This window comes from Sphaerodactylus townsendi, linkage group LG02 (assembly GCF_021028975.2).
Source record: "Sphaerodactylus townsendi isolate TG3544 linkage group LG02, MPM_Stown_v2.3, whole genome shotgun sequence".
Taxonomy (NCBI): Eukaryota; Metazoa; Chordata; class Lepidosauria; order Squamata; family Sphaerodactylidae; genus Sphaerodactylus; species Sphaerodactylus townsendi.
Genome location: NC_059426.1, coordinates 66,519,999 through 66,536,072, shown reverse-complemented (window position 1 = coordinate 66,536,072; position 16,074 = coordinate 66,519,999). Strand labels below are relative to the sequence as shown.

The 16,074-nt window shown below is 44.9% G+C and overlaps 1 protein-coding gene across 1 annotated transcript in view; it reads right to left on the bottom strand.

The window, feature by feature from the left end:
- Nucleotides 1–2,394: 2,394 nt before the first annotated feature.
- NHEJ1 (non-homologous end joining factor 1) overlaps nucleotides 2,395–16,074 on the bottom strand; it is a 118,272-nt gene continuing 104,592 nt past the window's right edge. The window contains exons 6-9 of the mRNA XM_048483504.1: nucleotides 9,501–9,618; nucleotides 8,368–8,489; nucleotides 8,141–8,247; nucleotides 2,395–4,955 (exon numbers count right to left, since the gene is read on the bottom strand). Of these exons, the coding sequence (XP_048339461.1) occupies nucleotides 8,167–8,247; nucleotides 8,368–8,489; nucleotides 9,501–9,618 (321 nt within the window). The 3' untranslated portion in view covers nucleotides 2,395–4,955; nucleotides 8,141–8,166. The remainder of the gene's footprint in view (nucleotides 4,956–8,140; nucleotides 8,248–8,367; nucleotides 8,490–9,500; nucleotides 9,619–16,074) is intronic.

The following is a 16,074-nucleotide window of genomic DNA, read 5'->3' as shown; positions in this document are numbered from 1 at the left end:
AAAATTATTTCTGTTGTGTGGCATGGCTTATTGCTGTACTCAGATTTGTGAGTTGGGGCATGTTTTATAATGTGATGGTGACTTTGAAACAACCTGGTGTAAAAAAATCATTGCTTGGTCACAGTGGGGGGAGGTGGCTGCCCATGGGGGGCGCCAAACTCCAGTTTGCCTAGTCATGCCACAGGCATAGCTGCAAGAGGTGGTAATGCGTTGCATTGGAGCGCGGCGCCTGGGGGGGCATCAAACTCAGGTTTTGCCCAGGGCTCCAGTTTGCCTAGTTACGCCACTGCTCATGAGTGCCTCGCTGAAGATCTTCAGGCCTGGAAAGAAAAATCCAGCAGTTCCCCTGCCCAGTGAATGCCTGCAAGAAGGACTGTACAACCGTTTTACCCAACTTCAGAATCTCTGACATCTGTGGAGGACACAAGGAAGTTGATCATTACTCTGAACAAATACCCTGCAGTTCTCTCCAAGGCTGTTTGCATGTCATGAGATGGATTACGGTGCAGAAAGAATTGTACAATGCAAGAAACGTTGTTTTCAGGTGTATCACTTCTAAGTTCTGACTGCTCTAAGGCAGGGGTCTGCAACCTGCAGCTCTCCAGATGTTCATGGACTACCAATTGGCCATGCTGGCAGGGGCTGATGAGAATTGTAGTCCATGAACATCTGGAGAGCTGCAGGTTGCAGACCCCTGCTCTAAGGCAATGGATACAGCACTACTGCTGATTTTCATGTCACGTTGCTAGATTTGCTAAACATCTGAAAATCCGGACTGGTATCCTTTGTCTGACCTAGAAACCCTTGCCCGATCATGGCCACCACTCCCTGGCCTACAAATCAGAACCATAACCAATTCTGAAAGTAAAGCTGATCAAATCGGGTCAGATATTGTCACATTTGCTTTCAATCAGATTTCTAAAAAGTACATGCTGAAAGCAAAAAACTAAAACTCCATACTAGCATATTGCAAGGCAGATCCTAGTGACTGTATTCTGTTAAGTTTTACTCTTTTTAGACTTCCTGCAATGTTAGCTCGCCTCCCTTAGCTTTTAGCAAAGCCAAGTGCTTCTAAAAGGCTTGGATGTAATCTAGATAGGAATCTTGCAAAGTTAATCTTATTTGCATACAATGCCATTGTTTAGGGAAGCACAGTTTAGCAACAAAACAATGTGTGTGAATGTACTGTTGAAGGTTTTCATGGCCAGAATCAACTGACCATTGTGAGATTTTGGACTGTGGGGCTGTGGTCTGTTGGCTTTAGCTAAAAACATCAGCGCATGGCCACACAGCCTGGAAAACCCACAACAGCCAATATGTGTGTAATTAATTAGAACAAACGCAAAACCAAGAGGACAAGGCTTAAAAGCATCAGACAGGTAGGGTTCATTCTCCATCACACAATAAGACAGAGCTGGGGCTGTCCATGTAGATGAAGCCAGAATGTTGGGAGCTGAACTCTAGAAGCTTGTAGTGCCCAATAGGTCATCCCACACGCCCAGTATATTCAGGTGTTGTAAAATAAACCCTCTATAACTTCCGTATTAAACCTAGAAGTGTTCTATGTGAATTTTATGCCATCCTAGAGCATCTTAGGTGTCTTTTAGCTCTTTCATATGATTGATGAAAGCACTGGCATGGATTATGATTTTGTATGGAACTATTTTTTCACAGGTTTATAATATTCTAATCTTGCCTTAGAGCGGCACAAAAGTGGATGGTTGGGGCAGGAAGACATTTCACAGCTGGTCATGTTTGCAGCTGATTTCAGTTGATTGTGTGGTGGCCCTTTGTACCCTGTTTATAGGTAAAAACAGCTTAGTAGTTTAATTTCCCACTGTGGTCAATTCACTTGGAAAGTGCTCTGTCCTAGGAAGTTTCATAGCAATCGGCTGCATTTTGACTTGGGAGAAATAAATCACAAGAAAATGTTGTGATATCTAAATTTGGTCGGATGTAAATTACAGACGGTGCCAGCCCATGCAGATCGATACCTTTCGAAGGCCATTGACTTCAATGGAGTAAGGCAGGTGAAACTACGCTTAGGATAAATGACTAAAATCATTCTCCTTCTCTAGGGCTCTTTTCTGTCTCTCCCCTTTTTACAAATGCTGGTGCAGAAATGAAATTTCTCAGATTTGTAATTTGCAGGACTGTGAAAATCTATTAGACAGATTTCCCCTTCCATAATCTCTTCTCGTAACAGACTGCTGCAGTGTCTTGCAAATGTACTGTACTCTCCCAATTCACTGGCTTTCTTCTTGTTCATCAGGAAGAAGGACTCAGCTGTTACATCAGTGCCTTTTCTGGAAATTCATGGCAGAAAGATCAGAATGAGGTTCTCTAATTGTTGACTCTCAAGCCTCCATTGACATGAATGATGCAAAGCAGAGATCTATACAAAATTTGATATTTTATTTGGAATACAGTGCTCGAGCATCAGCATTCTGAAAATATTTGTTTTGTAGAGATTTCAGAATACTCATGCAAATTCAAAATCTGAACAGTTTTTCTCTTCAGGTTTTGTTTTGGTCAGTTCTCTTTGTTTTTAAAAAAAAGTGAAATATCAATAGACTGTTTTGGGGTTTCTGGGCTTGGTGGTCATAGCCTGGTAGTTCTTGCTCCGAACGTTTTGTCCATGCAATCTTCAGATGCACGTCATGGTAAGATGTGCTTCTCTCCGTGGCACAGCGTAGAGTGCTGAAATATCAATACTCTGACATTTATTTGTCCTGAACTGAACACCACTCTTTTGATATTTTTGGGTAATGGAATGGTGATCAAATCATTCCAGCTGTTTCTAAGAGGGAGTGCCTCTTCATCAGGTTCCTTCTAAAATTCCACATTTAACCTTCAGAAGTGTTAAACTCAAAACGTAGTCGCACAATCCAAGGCAGCTACCGATGTAAGGGGGTATCATAATATCTCTTTGCCCCCTTATTGTTCAGGGCTATGAGTAGTTGTGATGTCCATATACTACATCTCAGGCTCATCATATTTTCCTCATATCTCCTCAAAACACCTATTGGCCAGAAATCTATACCAGTTCACTTGTGCAGGCCACTGTTAATCCATTGTCCTCCCTGATAAATCCTCCAATGTGCCCACAACATTACAAGACCGCACTTCTACAGTCTAAGCTAATGTCTGGCCTTCAGGCTGAAGCAGACTAAAACATCCATCTAATCACACCAAGGGAATTATCAGACAGAACTGGGTTACAGTAAGGCCAGCAATGGAAATTTCCAAGACAAATGGATTCTTCTGCCAATCCAAGGAGAGGAAGTACAAACATAAAAGCATAGGTGAGAAAGAGGCAGACTATCTGGATACCATAAATTATTCTTCTTTGGAGCAGTTGGCTATGGGACTGACTAGAGAGGTAAGGCTGGATTTGATCTGAGTGGACTTTAGGGCTTGGTGCAAGATACAAGCTGTTAGACCAAATGGGAACAGGGAACCCAATACTCTTAAATTCAACACTTATGCGATAGAAGGTTGCAAAAGTCCAACATGACCACATTTGATGTCAAAAGAGGAAAATGAGGGCATTAGTTCAAAGGAGGCTGAATAGGGTGAAGAGGGTCAAATTCCTTTAAGGTTCTTGGACATTATTTAAATCCTCAGTAATTGAAATTCAGATTTATCACTTGGTTAGGAAAGGTCTAGGGATGCCAGCATGGTTAATGAGCAAAGTCAAGGAACCAAAGATGCACCAAAGCTTCTTTTAAAAAGAAGTGTTTCACAAATGAGGTGAATAATAAGGCTCAGATTCTGGAAAAATGAATGTAAGTTGGTAATAATGTGGGCAAAATGAGAATGTGAGGAGCATATTGCTAAAACTATAACTATGTCTTTAAATATATCAGAAGCAGGGAACTGGCTAAGGAGGCAGTTGGGGGCCCTTGGGTGACAAATGGGTGTTCTGTTACTCTAAGAATCTGTGCTGAGATCTTCTCAGTCGATCAGCTTCCTCACTCCCCATTGCCAGCTGTGAGGTGAGGGCTGACAGTACAGGGCTCCTGCTTGTGTCTGGAATGGATGCTGGGACAGCAGAAGAGTGCCCAGCGGCTACCCATCACCACCACCACCCCCCAAACCTGGCCCTGCCACCTGCACTTCTGGCAAAGGAAATATAAAAGGTAGCAGCTCTGTTCCTTCCCTGGCTCTGGGACCAGACAGGGCCAGCCATGCAAAGGCCTTTTCATTCCCTACACAAACAAGTGGCAAGCACTGAGCTGGGATGTTTTTGTTTCCCTCCTCACAACATGGGAAAGAGGAGGGTGAGAATAACAGCCGATTCCACCTCTGGCTGCTGGAGGTTGGGGCCCAAGGATAGGTTGTCGCTTGTGGGTTTGTGGCACTGAGGTTGCAGCCGCTGCCCTCAAACAGAAAGCCTCTTGGAAGTTCTGGTTCCAGGAGCAAAGTTGAAAGAGGGATGCAGCTCAGCTTCACTGTACATAGTGGGATTCACCAGGATCCCAGGTTTTGTGCTGGCAGGCCAGGAACGCAGGAATGAACAAAGCAAAGAGGCAGAGAGAAGTCTTCTAGACTTGGGGGGATGGGGGGGGCAGGCAGGCAGGTAGGCAGAGGAAACAGCAGAATGGAAAAGTGGCACAGGAACCACCTTGCTTTCTTGCTGAGTAAACCCTTCAAGTTAAACAAATTTGCATTTAGTTCCTTACAGAGTAAAATGGTTTCTTCTCCCATCAGAAGGTTTTTTTAAAAAACTGAAAAGCAAATGGCAGTTTTGAGTATGGGAGGATGACAAGCCCTGTTGGATGCACCAGCCTTGCTCCTAGAAAGCTAGCAGTCCAGGTTAACTTCCTTCCATTTCAAAGATGTTGACATTGGCTGCCTACACCGATTACCAAGAAGTGATAAAAGTGCCAATATCCATGTTTGTGTGGTATTCCCGCAGCTGCGCACGATAAACACAGTCCTGGAGAAGCAGTCTGCAAGGGAATAAAAGCTGTTACATACAAATTGTGAATACTTGTACATTTCTGGTTTTCCAACAGAGGTTCATCCACATTTAGTTTGTGGAGTTTGAGCCAAAAATCATTGCATTTATCAAATTCTATCACTTCAGTCACTGCACTGTCCCAAACATGAGGCTTTTGAAAGTGCTATTTTATCATTACAGCTGAACCACGTGAAATGTAAATAAAAACAATATTCTCTTGCAAGGCAAAGAAGAATATGCAAGTAATCTGCACAAAGCTAGTGACTGAAATACAGCAGCCCTATTTTTTTCAATGTGTTCAAGGAGGCAAACAGAGGTCCCTCATCTTTCACTTCGTCTGCACAACCTAGATTGGGCTGAGTGACAGTGACTGGTCCAAAGTCACCAAGCAAGCTTCATGGCAGACCAATACTCTGACCTCCGTATCTCATGGGGTTTCATAAGAAATGAGTATTCAGTGATCAACGAACAGACCTGCACACTGTCTTCCCAAAGCCCAGTCACGAATTCTGTCCTGGAAACTATGTGATTTGGAACCTCATTTCCTCTAGCAGAGGTTCCAGCGCTGTGTTTCCATTGCCCAGATTGGAGGGTGGGGGGTGGGGTTGGGATCACCTGATGTTGAAACATTGCAAGGAAAAAAAACAGTGGGCAGAGAAAGAGATGTACTCTCTTCCCACCTGTTGCTTCTTGGTTCTGCTTGTGCCTTGCCAGCATCAAGGGGCAGAGAAGAAACAGTTCTGAAGATAAGAGCGTGAGGCTCAGTATATAGATCTGCCCTAGCCTTAGCTCATTCTTACTGACCAAATAGCAGAAAAGGCTTTTCTTTAAAAAAAAACAACCACAGATAACAGGAAATGTTACTGATTTGATTACTCAATGCAAGATTCTATCATCACCCATCGCAAGTTTCTGCCCACCTGTTCAAATGCGTGACGGGCAAAACTCAATAATTTAGGATTTAAGAAAACCCTTTGGTAAATCTGAAATGCTTTAAATACTTCACAAGTCCACTGCACTGGCAATTATTAATAAGCAACTGGCTTCTCAACAAAAAGCCTCTCAATGAGCTCTATTAAAGTGGTGAGGCAAAGGAAGAGACTATTCAGTCGAATTTCATGTGATGTTGGAGGAACTAATTCCAATGTGAATGGTTTGCTGGTACTTGGGAATGGGCAGCAACAGAGCACTGACTGGCAGCTAAGGTGAGTCCTAGAGGGATAATGCTTTAACATTAACACTTAACAAAAACACTCCACCTTCTGCTTTAAGATATGATTTTCAAGCTGCAGTGATAGTCTACAATCCCTCTAGTCCAGAATAAAGCAGGTGTATTTATTTATTTAGATATTTGTATCTTGCTTTTCTCCTTAATGGGGACCCAAGGTGGCTTGCAACTACACGCTGCTTCCTTCACAACAACCATGCTGTGCAATAGCTCATGCTGAAAGACACCGAACAGTCCAAGATCACCCAGCAAAGTGGGGATTTGAACCTGGATCTCCCAGATTCCAGGTTTACCATTCTAATCTAATAATTCTAATACCGTACCTGAGGCTGGGTGTGAGGTGTGAGAGCTTGGATTTTAGCAACTTATTCTGAAGTTATGAGTAAAATGACAGCTGGCTTCCTTTTGCAATCACAGAATTCTAAATGCTTCCAAAGACTGCAAGCATTCACTGTCAACTCCAGAGCAATGTTGCAGTGAAGCACTGAAGGCTGGAAGCCAGATAAGGGAGCAGCTGGGTAAAGTGAATCTTCAGGCTGGAAGATAACAGTCCTCCAGAAGAGGCATGATGACACGCTAAAAAGATGCATGGGTGAAAGGTACCCATATTAGAGGACTGCATAACTCGTCACCCACCAAGCCACACGTCATCCTCCAGCTTTACACCATAAGGCTTTTGCCAGATGCTGCTGGGCAACCCTTCTGCTTCTGCAGTTCTAGATAGACAGCAAAAAGAGGGAGATATACCATGATCCTGGTGAGCCACTGTTGGATAACAGTCACCTCTGTGTGAAGCAAGTTGTGCAGATCTGATGAAATTGCACAAAAAGTATCAGAATGTAATCTAGATTTCAGTATGGTGCATTTCTAGAGTTATGGTGCCATTCAAGGATGACCCTAAAGTCACTCACAGTTCCACTCTGCAGCACAAGGTCAGTTTTCCCATTTAGTGACTACCTCAGCAAACACTTTGTTTAGCGAAATGTTATACATATACCACTATAGAATGTGATATTTGGATTTTCTGCCACAGGCACCTAAACATCTTGGGCTACATTTCTGTGTGAAAGTACAAGAAAGCAGTCATCTCTTACCCTAACCTATAAATGCACCAGAAGTCTCATCTACTGAACATTACATGTTAAGGATTAGGCATATTCTGTGCTGAAAAAGTAACATTCTGCAACAAGAACAGACCAGCGGAGAGCCCAAGGTGAAGAATGCTAATTGTAGAAATGTGCTTGAATCAGCAGAATTTATTTTCATTTTATATGTGAACCTTTGCACAGTATTATAGCAAGAAGAGAGAGGGGAAGTGCAAGGAAAGAGAGAAAACGTGTGCCAGGTGGAACAGTGGGGGTCAAGGAACAGGAATCAAGAGCACCAGGCAGGGGCATAAACCACTGAGGAGATCAGACCGGTGCAATCCCAGCCCAAGCCCTTCCCTTTCTTCAGTATTTAACAAGCACAGTGGACAGATGCGCTATCACCCAGCAGACTGGAAATCAGCACAGAGAATTAGCTGGAGTTCCAGAGCAGCCAATTCATGCATGCAGTCCTGCTCTGTGTAGCGCAGACCTGAGATCACCTGTATGCAGAGACTACCCCAAGAAGTCCAGTTTCACGACTAATGTCTTTATTATGCAAAAGTAGTTTGCAAGTTCTAGTGACAGAAGAGGCGTGATGTCTCTCACCATTTGGCTTCTTAATAGCGTCTATACTGTGCCCACAGCCCATCTCTTGTTCACTGCTTTCCATGCACCATCTTCTGACTTCCACTGAAAGGTGAAAGAATAAGCAGAAGATGCTTGCGGCGAGAGCTGGGACACTCTGCAATCACCACGTTTAAATACAGCACGATGAGCCAAGTGGCACCACTCCATTCTATAGCAGGAATACAGATGTTCCAGGAAGAGGGAGGGGTGTTCAAGAAAACAGCCACACACCTGTCTCTGTGAAAGGGTTGCCTCCGTCAACTGAACAACCCTTTTGCCTTCTTCCTTTTGGTCTTGGTCATGGGCAATGGAGCCTTCTGGGTTTGGGTGGATGACCCCTAGAAAAGAGGCAACAATCAGTGTGTACAATTCCCTCTCCAAGTGAGGCACAGTCACTTCCAACCACGCCCTTCCCTGAAACATTCCCTCTTGTACGCACGAGCTGAGTCTGCTCTCACCCCTGTGTCTTGTGTGCACTGGGCTGCTGCTGACTGCATTTCCGCCTTTCCCTTTTCTGGTTCAGGTTCATCTGGCAAATCTTGGGTGTTGGCATGTTTCGCGCTCTCCGAATCCCCTGATGCTGCAGGGGGGCAAACGTGGAACAGTTGAAGGGAGGCAAATAGGCCTGTTTGCTTTTGGTGTGGTAGCGTCAAGGGGCAGCATGTGGACATCATATCTAGTTTTATTTATATACAAGAGTCTGTAGAGTCTAAAGATTGTACAATTGCAGAGGAGGAACAGGAAAGACCTAAAAAAGAGGCGGAGGAAGGAAACCTTGATCTGGCAAAATCCTCTAGGACCATGTGATTTTAGGGTTGGGGGAGCAAATATCTCACAGGTAAATACTCCCCCCAATTTAAAGAGAAAACCATTGACATGCTGGACTTAAACAACTTGTACCATCCTAGTTCTTAGAAGAATCCAAAGGTGCAGGGAATCAGGAACATATACTCTGTTTCACATAAAGGTATTAGTTCGGTCAGTTAAGGTGCAGCGGTTTCACATTAGAATGTAGTCCCAAAATGAATACGAGAATTATCATTCATTTTTTTACACTGCCTTTGTCAAAACTATTATTTTGTGCATTATTGAATGTGGTTCTTTGATACAAGAGCATTTATGCCAAAATGAACTTTTACTTTCAAACTTTTAAATGGATGGGGGAGCTGGGTTAGGAAGGCACCAGGACCCAAGTGGTGCATTCTAAAACAAAGAAGGTCTGGCATATTTTGTTCTGGTGGTGGAGAAATATACAATCTACTAACATCTTTATGTGAAACAGGATATAGTAGTAACATAGAAGGGAATGTAAGGACAAAAATTGTGTGGGTTCTATGATAAGCACAAATGGTGGGGAAAACGGGGGGAGAAAGTGAACTGTGGCTGCCTGGTTATCTTACTTGTAGACAGCATTAGAAAAGAGAAAGATGGAGTAGTCAGCCTGGCGGTATCAGGAAACCATGATGGTTGTTCTGTGGCAGTTACTCCTACCAGAATTCCTTCCTATTTTGTCTACCTTACACAGGGGTGGTGGTGAAGGCACAGTACACACATACAGTGGATACACTCAGCTCCCCTTTCATTCACTCACCTTCCCGCTGTCGCTTGCAAGCCACTCTGGCCTGCTGCTGGGTCACTGCCACATATAGCTGCTTTAGGCTGGAAGTGAACACGTTTCCCTCTCCCAGGTTGCAGACTTGGGGCAACGTCTGTGAAGTGAACGAGGAACATGTCAAGGCTACCCAGGAACAGGGCTCAAGGCAGAAGTGATGAGCCTTGCCACACAAACCTCCTCAACACACACATCTCCTGTCATACCAACACTGGCCCTGCAAAGGAACTCAGGTGGCAAATGCTGGCTGAAACCTTATGCTTTGTCAGCCCTGGGAGAGAAACTGACAGGCAGAGTAGACAATTGTCAGAGTTGGTATGAGGCATCGCCATACATTCATCACAAAGCAGCCACTGAGGTGACTCTCCTAATGCTCTAGCAGAGATGCCCGGGGGTTTGAATAGGAGACCTTCCGCATACAGAGTGAGTGCTCAACTATGGAGCCAGCAGGGCTCCACACCAGAGATCCATTCCTGTCACAGCTCTCACTGTCAACAATCAGTGACAGCAATATCCTTAAACTGCCAGCTTCCAAAACCAAGAGGTACCTTTTCACTGCATCCCAAAGGATCCCCGTTCCCCATGTGACAGTAGAAAGGGAGAAATGTGCTCCCTGTGGGAAGTGCTTGGTGTCAGAAAGGGGGGAGTTTTCAGGCTTCAGGCTGGAGCTACAAAGCCAGCCTCTTCTTCCATTAGGAGGTGTCGTGAAGCTGTTTGTTTATTCCCCTTCTGAGTGGATGGCAAGAGAGCTGATAGTCTTCCTGGCATGTCTTGCACTGGCACAATAAAGCAGGGAGATGGGCACAAGGCATGCAGCACCCCCCACCCACCCCCAGCTCCCAGAACACAGCGAGCCCAGCCTGCGCCGCCTGTTTCAAAGGTTTCCAGAGATAACATTTCTGCACACTGTGACTGCTCCACACCCAAACAGTCGGGAGAACAAAGTGTAACAGATAACAGGGCAGTTCCTCTCCAGGCATTCACCCACGGAGGCACTCAAGGCCAGGAGTCCAAAGGCATAGCCTATGATCCATTCCAGGCTGTAGGAGTGGCACAGGGACTCCTGGCTCATAGCGAAAGGGACGCCAACCGTAAGGGAGGGCAGAGTGAATGAGAGGGAGAATGTTACACAGGTACATTGCAGCCCCTATATGATTTGAGTATCCAACAGCACTCTATCAATACCAGGCCAACAGCTCTGTTGAGCAGAAGCTCTTCCAAGGCCTTTCCTAGTCACAATTCTTTTCACTGGCATTGAAACCAGGCCCTAAAACATGTTCTGTAACATTGAGCTATGTTCTGCTGATTTAAATGCAAGGATCTTACACTCTGTTTAAAGCCTAGGAAAGATCTGGGACAGATTTCAGGGGGCAATGATAGAATAGACCTATTTGGGGGTGTATGGTGGTGTGACTGGGGGTGAGACAAGAACTGAGGGATGGTGCTCTGGGGGCAACCTGTCAAGTTCTTCCTGAAGTTCTTCTCAAGCAACATACTGTATGGTGCAGAACTGCTAAACCACATCCACCAGCTCCTTTCCCTACAACTTGAACTTCTGTGACAGCAAGTGCCTCTTAAGGGCTCTCTCCATACCGGCTGTCCTCACTGTGATGCTGGGATGTCCCTGACTCCTAAGCCAAAGGAGGCGCTTGCAAGCAGAGTTATTCTCTTGCTGCTGAGTTTCTTTTTAAAGGCCCAAATCCTACCAGTGCATTGTGACCAGAACACATTCTGCAAATGATACAAATTATGCAAGTGTTCTTTGATCTAATAAATCCATCGGATTTGATGTATTAGAAATAAACTCTGTTCCAGATCAGAAGAGGTGGCAGCTGCTAGTTGGGGGGGAGGGGGGAGTGCTTCACAAATTAAATTAGGTATGATGTCCTGATTGCAAAACAGTGTTACTAAAGCGGACAAGGAGATTTGGACTCATGGGACTCGAGGGAGAAGGGACCCTGAACTTACTGGGCATGACAGGAAGAAGTGATGGGGAGAGGGGGAGAGGGGAACATTCTTCCCCATAGCCACTGGAAGGTTATCTCGGAGTATCAAGTCCTTTCCCAGCAATGTGGGTGATCTGCATAATAAACACACACATTACTTAGTTGTAAGGAATTCAGATGCCTTCCTTCAAGGAAGTGCTTCTGTTGCAGGGAAATCAAATTTTTCTAATAGCATGCCACTAGGAAAATAACATTCTTCTTCACATACATTAATATATACAGTTTCAAAGGGTAGTCATGTTGGTTGGCAGTAGAACAGCTAGATTTGACCCCAGCAGCATCTTAAAAAACCATCAAGATCTTGGGGGGGGGGGGGGGGATGAGGTTTTTGGGAGTCAAAGCTCGAAAGCACCCTTGAAAGCACATATCCAGAAAATCCTGTCAGTCTCTACAGTGTTGCTAGACTTGACTCTAACTGTTCTAATACATGCAGTTGGATGGTAAATGCCCAAGAATGATGGGCACCTCTTGGCCAATGGCTACCTGTGCTATCATTGGTGATGAATGATTACTCCCTACCACAGCCAGGCTGTTTTTGTTTGCTTACTTCCTTCTCTAGAGGCTGAGTGCTCTTTCACTGATTCATGCAATGACAAAACCTAATAAAGTCCTTTGCAAACAAAATAAAAAAGTACTCTCCAGCTGCAAGCTGTGGCCCACTATTTCATAAAAACTCTTTGCATATTTGTTTCCTTTTTTAATTCTTGAAAGGCTGTGCACCCAATAAAACCTTTTTAAAAGGAAGCCTTTCCCAGAAAAAATACCTTACCCCAAGAATTATTTTTGGACAGACTGCCAGATCATCAACACTAAACTGAAAAATAAAATGTATCTCTACCCCATCCCTCAGAAGGGCTTCAAAATCTCCATCAAGTAATGCTCACCTTCGTAGTCACAGGAGCTAGAAATGTGCTCTTTTCAAATGGTTTTCTAAATAATCAGATTGACTAATTGGGCAAATCACAAATCATAGGTGACAGCGTGACTGTACCTCTGCAATATAGTTAGATCCGCAGCAATATCAGGGAAATTTTGCCCTATTCATTTACCCCCATAGAAACTACTAGAAGCAAAATAAGTCAGTAACAAGTTTGCCATTGTAGAAAACAGGAAGAAAGGATGAGTTTGCAAAAGACCTGGGTAACTGTGAATGGCCACAATAACAGTCCTGCCCTGCTCTGTACATGGTTTGGCTTGCTTCCTTGAGTGACCTAAATCCGCTCCTTGGCAAACACTTTTTCTGCAGGACACATGCCCTTTCCATTAGGCCTGCTGCATTACACAGGGTGAGAGGGATAGTTCTACCTTTGAACAGGTTGACAAAACCTTTTGACCCCCTTTTTCACTACAGCAAAGACCGGAAACATACAGATTTTGCCTGCAGTCCCTGTTATATGCAGGCTGTAACAGGCTGTAAATCTGGCAGGTGAATGAATCTCAAAGATAAGTCAAGAACAGCCAATAGGCAGCTGAAGGTGCTAGATCAAAGGCAAAGACACAGTCATAACTCAGAGTAAAGTAAACAGCAGGGGACTGGCTGAGAACAGGAACAGTGTACCCAAGGCAGGCACCATAGCAGGTCACTGCTGCCCTTCTTTGTCTTGCCCATCCATTCCCCCCTCCCAGGAATAGTGGCAGAAAACAGGGTGGTGGCAAATTCCAGGGCACAATGACCCCCACTACTTTCTCTAAGCTTTTGTCAGAAGCTGAGCTCTGGCTTCTCAAATCTTCCATCCCTTGTTAAGACAAACCACCATGCCTCCTTGCCCAAAGCTCAGAGCACCTCATGCCACTCAGGCTATATGCCCCGTAACGGGGAGGGGGGGGGATACAGTCTTTGCATTCCTTACTCTGCCAGTATCCTCTGGAAAGGGACTCTCTCCACACATCCTTGATCTAGAAAGGAGCATGACCCGATTGTGACTCTTTGGAGTCACCATGATACCTCTGCCCAAGGAAGTTTTGTTTGGCCATCTTGCCCAAGGAGATACGCATGCTACCTAAAGAACATGCTGCACTAGATTTGTACAAAAAGGTGAAAGGCTTCATTCACTTGTGGCAATCTCTATGAGCTTGAGGGGAGAGGGACTAAACCCCATACCTGTTGACAAACTGGCAAAGTCACCCATTTGTGGCATCTGCGTGCCCACTGTTTCCATAAGAAGCCTAGACTTTGGAAGGAGAAGGCATGGGAGCGTAGGAGCACCTCTTTCTCTCTTCACATCTTTGCACCCAGATCAGTTTAGCATGGCACCTGTATGACTTCAGTAGCCATTCCACTAGTGGCAATAATAACTGCTGGCTGAGTCAGTGATCAAACACCCTAACCATTCTAACCTGTACTTTAGTTCACCTTCTACAACAGTCCAGGATAAAAGTGGAGATGACCACTGGTGGAAGCCCACTGTACATTTGGTACTTGTAAGAAACTAAATATTAAATCAAGGTGAATTCCCACTAAAATGGAGACTAAATTTAAAGAACTAGGATCACATTTGTCAAACACAGACTTTAAGTTGCATGAATGCCCTAAATCAGGGGTCTGCAACCTGCGGCTCTCCAGATGTTCATGAACTACAAATCCCATCAGACCCTGTCAGTATGGCCAGTATGGCCAATTGGCCAATTGGCCATGCTGGCAGGGGCTGATGGGATTTGTAGTTCATGAACATCTGGAGAGCCGCAGGTTGCAGACCCCTGCCCTAAATAAACTTCTGCTTTATTTACTAATCAAAATAGTCACACACCAAACCAAAAGCCATCCCAAACAAAGTGACCAATACAAAACATGCATTTTGATACTTAACTGCTGCCTTAAACTGGCTGCCATGATGTCATTGTGCCTTTTATTACAAGTAACAAATAATTCAAAAGCCATTTTCAGGATGGCCAGAATGCAAAACTGAATGTGTTTATCCAAGCTTTCAGAATCACATGGGATACTTTGCAAACTGCAAAAAGACCCCAGTCCCATTTGTCTCTGAATTTCTACAGCCATCTCCCTGCTCAAAACAAAGATGAGAACTCCCACTGACTGATACCCTGGGCAGTCACCTGGGAGCATCCCCAAACTGTATTACTAATGGGATGGTGAAGCTGCCTTGAAACTGCCCAGTGCCCACCAAGCCCTCCCTAAACACCATGTTCATCAAAGGCTATATTCAAAATTGAGCCCACTTCTGCCTTGCTTTCCTGCAGTGGGCTAGCTCTTTCATATACAGGTGACCACAGTTTTCTGAACGGCTGCAGGATTTGCCAAACGTTCCGTACCAAATAGGAGGAAATGTCCAAGAAGAGGTTCACTGGGGCAAAGTTGCCAACGAAGAGCACACATTATTCCCTTGCCCAGGGGTTTGTCTCCCTGAGCAATCAGCTTCAGAGGCTGAGTCTCAGCCAAGCCTGGGTGGTGCAGAATGCCCGCCAGAGTGCAAGTCAAGCGGGGGATATGCCTCCCTCGTGTTATGACTACCTGACAACAAGGCCAAGTGTGTAACAGATGCCAGCAGCTCAAGGTTAAAGGTAGGAAACAGGGGAGGAAGCATTAAAGGATTTACAGTCTTCCCAGTGAGGAGTTCTCTGGGACACTGGGGCAGAGGTTGTGCGCCTCCAGCCCCCCAATTCAGGAGATGGATGAGGAAGAGGAGAAGTTTTGTCAAGCAGTTGCAATCCTTTCCTTGTGATATCCTCAACCCATTCTCCTCTTCCTAGTACAGTGTATAAACCAGTGGTGGCGAACCTATGGCACGGGTGCCAGAGGGGGCACTCAGAGCCCTCTCTGTGGGCACGCACAAACAGAGTTCCCCCCCCCCCCCACATCTAGGCTGGCCTGGGCCGCTGGGATCGATGATTAGAATTAAACCTAAGACCTAGTTTTGGGGAAGCAGTGTAGGTAATCCTGTTAAGTGCTATTAAACCCCACTGATTTTTATGCAAAGAACAAAAGTGCAATCCTTTACCTGGGAGTAAGCTTGGTTGCTGGCAATGGGGCTTGCTTCTGAGTAAACCCTCCAAGGGTTGTGATTCACTCTAGAGATGCACGGTTGCTTCAAAGCAAAGCCACCGACTACCACCAAGCTTACTCCTGAGTAACGCACGCCTTGGAGCCAACCATTTTTTTCTGAACTAAAACCTCAGTATTCAGGTTAAATTGTCGTGTTGGCACTTTGCAATACATAAGTGGATTCTGGATTGCAGTTTGGGCACTCAGTCTCAAAAAGGTTCGCCATCACTGGTATAAACCATTCTGGGGTCTATGAGCACTTGTATTCGTTTTGGGATTTCTTTTGCTCACCCTAATAACAGGGCACTACCCCACATGAATCAGGACAGCTACCTACGTTCTGTTGCCAAGGCAAGGCATTGTTCAGGAAGACATGTAATAGAGTTGTTTTGACAAAGTGTTGAAATACAATTAAAAGGTTTTCTTGTTCCCTTAGGGAAAAGCATGATTTTAAATCTGCAACCATCTCACACTCAGTTGTGCACAGGTCAGCAGGCAGAGATCTGGGGAAGGAGCCTGACTGTCTTCAGTCCTTTTTGTTCCATAA